At 36.3% G+C, this 5,722-nt stretch overlaps 1 protein-coding gene across 1 annotated transcript; it reads right to left on the bottom strand.

Annotated features, from left to right (window-relative positions):
* Window positions 1–375: 375 nt before the first annotated feature.
* Window positions 376–2,357, bottom strand: LOC142345476 (uncharacterized). The gene is made up of 3 exons (XM_075397539.1): window positions 2,161–2,357; window positions 1,497–1,810; window positions 376–681 (listed from the first exon to the last, which is right to left on the bottom strand). The coding sequence occupies exons 2-3, from the start codon at window positions 1,696–1,698 to the stop codon at window positions 455–457; spliced, it is 429 nt and encodes a 142-aa protein (XP_075253654.1). The 5' UTR covers window positions 1,699–1,810; window positions 2,161–2,357; the 3' UTR covers window positions 376–454.
* Window positions 2,358–5,722: the final 3,365 nt, after the last annotated feature.

Below are 5,722 nucleotides of genomic sequence, written 5' to 3'. Positions count from 1 at the left end.
CATCATCTAAAGTGGTGGACAACACCCCCCATTCATCGAGGCATAATTAACCTTTTATGGTAACAATACCATGCAAACGTCAAAAACCACAAAATTATTGAGCTGCCTCAAATTGCCCTTTAAGGACACGGAAAATATTTTATCTTTACGTTTTATTTCTACGATCTAAGGCAATCATTAAATATTGCTTCAAATTAAAAAAAAAGTGGGTTTAAAATAGGAGTTACAAAATAAATAGAAAATTGCATTCAATTAGTTTTTAACATTGTCAAGTGGTACAATTACTAACTATACCTAATCAAACCGATAACTTCATTGCTCTCTCGAAAAATACCATTTTTTTGTTTCTTTATTACTGAGCCACCACTTTTTGATTAGCAAAACAAAGCATGCTGATGCTGTTTCCTAGATTGTACCACTTTAGCTTGTCAAAACGAACAAAGACTGGAATGTTCTAGAACGTTTTTAAGTCAATGACATCTCCGCCTGGGGTGGGGTCTTCCCCTGATCGGAATCTGACATCCATGCCCTGCCTCTCTAGCTGTTCGTTATAGGCTGTCAGGGGTACAACTGGTGCACTGTCCCTGGGCTGAGGGTACTCCCCTAGTGAGGGTAGCCATAATAATTGGCACAGGGGTATTTCGTCGTTTATGTACAGGGACTCATATAAAAGGTCGTACGCTAAAATAAATCAACTAATATAACATCCCAATCACAATTTTTCACAACGGATTAAAATTTTACAAAACTTATAGATTTTTTGCAACGAGGAAACTTTTGCCGAATAAAATCTTTCCTAGATTTCGATTTCAGATCTAACCAATTATGGTCCGTTTAATTTTCACTATTTTTGTTTCCAATAGTTGCTGATTTCCAAATCAGTATCAAATACCAGTTTATATAGCGAAGAATGTAGTCTCTGTAGATGTCTGAAAACGGCGTTGATTTAAATTTGAGTTTCATACCAAACTCGAGAAACAGGGCGTTTTCAAATTCATAAGGGCAGCAAACGTTTCAAAGCTCGGAAAGAGAGGGTTAAGCGATGGGGGTAGGGTTCCGAAGTCTAGATGAGAGGGCGTTCAATTCGGCAGGTGGAGGAGGGTGGACAATGAGTGTTGAGGGGGGTGGGGCTGATTTCTGGGGGGGGGGAGCCTTACCATTCTTAGAGTAACGTAAGGCTTAGGGCTCTAAAAGAACTAAATTCCCTCCGACCTGCGCTACCTGTTTATCCCGTTTTGAGGACGAAAAGTCAAGGGGGTCAATAAATCGCATAAAAAGAGGACAATATAATTGCTGCAAACTTTGTTTCAGAGCAATTAATAAAAAGGAAAAAGATGGAAGAAGCTGTAATTCAAATGTGCAATGAAAGCTGAATTCAATGTCTCTCGAGTCTGGAACAACCACATTTATTTCAACTAAAAGCTACGGACTAAGACGCAGTTGTGCGAACATGAGCCCAAATGGTAGCCAATCGTGAAAAATGGAGAGTGACTAGCCCTTTGAGTCTCTGCACTTGACATTGTTAAGTAATATTCTGTTCTTCTCAGTGAGAATAGACTCCTCTCTTATCTCGTCCCGTGTCTGCATACTCATCTCTTTGTTGCTGTATAGATACTGGGCTGCCTTCTCTGCACAGCGCATGTTGTGTATCAAGTGGAAAGTTGCCTTCTGCAGCTTCGCCGCCTTCTCCCCATCCATTTATAGTAAATCCAGTCGGCTGGCAAAATCACTCAGGAGACTTCTGTAACTAAGGAGACGAGGAAGCACTGTCGCTTTGTAGTAAAACGGAGTCCATTTGAGCTTCAGTGATCTGAAAAATTGTCAAGTTGTTTTATCAACTGAGCACCAAAAATTGAGAACAAGAATTTTGAAACAGTGATTTTCAAATGCAGTCCAAAAACAAAATTTACAACCACATACTCAAATTTGCTGAAAACGACCTTATTGTCCCTTTATAGGAAAGGAAAAATGTATGTTTGAGTCTTCTTTTTCTTTTGCTACTGCCCACATGGTGGAAAAATGATAGTACAAAAATTTAAACCAAAAAACTACGACTGGCTTCATCAACTGCACACATCGCATACAGATCACATCAGAGATAAGATAAAAATGCTATGTTATTCAATATACGTAACGCCAGCTAGACAAGTTTATTCTAACCTTTCTTCGATAGCGCTTGCAGTCAATCAGCCGCTTCTGTAGTTGGAAAGTATCTATAACACTGTCGATTTGAATAACATTTAGTCGACTTTACTACAAAGCGAAGAGAAGGCCGTCTGAAGTGTAACACGACAATTGAATATTTATTTGCTCATTCACTTCTGAAAATTACATTAGAATGAGATCATGCTTTCAAGACTTCGCAAATAAATGGTCAGCAAATACATCTGCACCATTTATTTCTTTTGGTTAGAACAACAGAACACAAATTAATGACGTCATTCCCCGTGAGATCTCGCAGGTCAAAAGAACATGTGACTCATCCGACACAATCAGTTTGTCAAAAAAGTAATATATTTGAGTTGGTTGCTCAATCAAGAAGCTGAACATCTCACCAGCACTGTGTATTTAATTTGGATTATACATACTTGGCAACCCAATCAAACACCTCTTATGCAGCACCCATGATTACCGGGAAGGTGAGTGACTGTTCCACATTTTACCAAACGATCTGATTCTCTACAAGAACTCAATCATAGTCGATGTTTTCATTGGTTCAAGCCTCCATGAAAGAGGTTGGACATTTTATGCCAGCCCGGCTTTTCTTGTTGAGTCGATTTTGGCCGACTGGTATCTGATCTTGAGAGATATAAAATAGGTACTATTAGAAAGCCATAAAAAAAGCGTAAATTTTCAGTTTAAATTTACCGTCTTCAGCGCTATTATTAGACTTATTAGATCACCAAATTTTACTCAAAAAATGCAACTAAATGGTATTTGTCATAATGCCATAAAGTGGCTTAACAGCTATTTATCTGAAAGATCACAAAAATAATAATAGCGGGTGTGTCATCAAATTGGCTAAAAAGTAAACTGTGACGTTCCTCAGGGATCAATCCTTGGGCCACTCTTACTTTTGATTTACATTAATGATCCAACAAATGTGTACTCTTTGCGTCGACACTAATATATGTGGGTTGAACTGTTCGAGTGAAGAAATTCAAACTGACCTTTAAAGATGACGAAGTGGCTAAACGCAAATAAACTAAAGCCTAACATCTCTAAAACCTTTCAATTGAAAACAAAGACAAATGATTCCAGTCATCAGTTAAAAATTGAACCTGATTATTTTATGAAAAATGAATGTAAATATCTTGGAATAACAGTTGATTCAAAGTCTCCTACCGTTCGCACAAATTTGTTGTTGTAAAACTGAGTAGGCAATGCGGTGTAATCTCGAAGGTAAGGCACTTTGTTCCATGATACCAGTTATTTGAATACTATTAAAGCGTAATAAATCCAATTATGCAGTACGGTATACTGGATTACAGATGCCGCACCTTTTCTTCTTTAGTTGTAGCGCATCAGCTGCAGAAAATACTTAAATAATTTTCTTTCAGAAACGCCGAGCTCATAGTAATGATTTGTTCATTAGAAACAAAACTTAACGGTCTTTGAATAACATATTTATGAGCTTCTAAAATTTGTTCTGGAATCGCTAAACGGGCGACACGCTGACAGAAAGATCAGGTATGTCCACTAGACGTGCATCTCAGGTTACCTAAAATCCCAACCTAAAACCAAAATGGAGCGAAACTCAATTAGTCACCGTGCCTCTTTTGTTTAATTTGCTGAAAACGTAAAATCTCACAGACGGGGAGATTAACACAAGCTTGAAGCAGGTCTCCGATGTTCACAATCAGTTGAAAGATTCTTACATACTTAATGAGCTTGTTCGAAAAATCTTTTTTGATGATTATAGGTGAACCAAAGCTCATACTAAATCTTCGGATGTTTTGCTGAATTCTACGCGAAAATGGCGGTGCCTTCTCCAAAGTCTCCGCGGGTTCATTTCTGCCCTCAGAAGTTGAAATTTTTCAAGTCTTAACATAGTTTTTGACTATTATTCTTTCCAAAATTGACATAATGGAATAAATAGCAATGTGAATTTTTTCTGTCAAATGGGGCACTATATTTAGTACAAAATTGTGTACTACTGGCAGTACGCGGATGCTAAGGTTGGATTCTATGCTTAAATGTTACAATAGTTTGTTTTTGGAGAATCATCTGATGGCGAAAGTATGATTTTAACATTTTTACTTTCTTTTGAATTTTTGTCTAATAAGTTTATCAAGTTTGAATAAAAGTAGGGCACGCTGGAAAGCAGATCTAACGACCTCGCTGCTTGTCCTCTCCTGGCCTTATTTTCAGTCACTGTCATATAATGAATTAAATTGATGTTTATGTTGTTAAATTGTTGATAATTTGGTTTAATGATGATTATTGCAGGCGAAAATAATGTTTGATTTATGTTTAATAATGTTACTTATATTAATTTTGTCGTATTAATTGGGCGAGGATAAATTTACTCTCTCTCTCTCTCTCTCTCTCTCTCTCTCTCTCCCATATTAGATCTGTTGAATTCAAGTTAAGTGAAAGTAAAATATTTCAGAAACTTTTAATACTACAAGAATACTATCAATTGCATCTGCACTTTGAAGAGGAATTAATAGAAAGGCAAAATTTGCAAAACCTTTTAGCCTACACAAGCATCCAGAACGCGTTCATTCCTTTGTCTGCTCGCCGAATTAATTAGTAAACTAAATCAAAATTTGGAGGGGAGGGAAAGATTTAGTGAACAGTTCGTTAACTTCTTCAGATAGTGTGTTGTTCCGTTTGTGAAGTGCCACTGGATCAACCGACGTAAATAACAGTTGTTCCAACTTTTTTGAAGAAATAAATTAAAAAAGTCAAATGAAGTGCAGTTATATACACTGTCAATAACACTTGAAATTTGTACTTCTACATCGAAATGAACTAATCGCACTTTCATCAATTTAATACATTTTTTTCATTGATGTTTAAAAAAAAATTGATCAATTCAGACAGTAGGCGGCAAATAATTACGCTGAACTATTTCAAGTAAGCAGTTACTGCAAAGATTAATCTAGCTTCGAATAGATTATTTTATTTCTCGCCATTCTTCTAATCTTTAAATTAACAATATAATGTTTATCTCTGAGAAAGTTTCATTGTGTGACTATTAACTGGCACTCGCACCTTGTACGTTGAAAATTTTAGATTTCAAGAACTGGAAATTTTAATACGAATTTTTTTAATGGCTATCTTTACATAAATCTTGAGTAATATATGGATGGAGCCTATATTATTATAAAGATGTCAGAAGTTCCAGCCCCCAAATTCAGAGGCCTCAGAAAATTTGAGAACATAACCGACCATTTTTGGGCTAATAGCTCTCAAACGGCTGCCGAGCGTTTGGCTTCATCAATAGCTAAAAAAAGCTTAGGGTGGCTAGCTTTAGCTAAAATGTAGGGGGACCATCTGGGGTGTTAGTACAAAAAAGTCGACTCAATGTGGCTCAGTTATATACACTGCCAATAACTTTTAAAAATTGTAGTAATTCTATAAAAAAAACTTATCGCATTTTCATTGTAATTTTAAATTTAATTTCAATTTATGTTGAATAAAAGTTGATCAATTCGGATACTAATCGACAACTATTTACGCTGAACTACTTCAAGTCGGCAGTTACTGTGAATTT

The sequence above is a fragment of the Convolutriloba macropyga genome, chromosome 9, assembly GCF_964194025.1.
Source record: "Convolutriloba macropyga chromosome 9, txConMacr16.3, whole genome shotgun sequence".
Lineage (NCBI taxonomy): Eukaryota > Metazoa > Xenacoelomorpha > Acoela > Convolutidae > Convolutriloba > Convolutriloba macropyga.
This window is presented reverse-complemented; position numbering and strand designations above follow the sequence as displayed.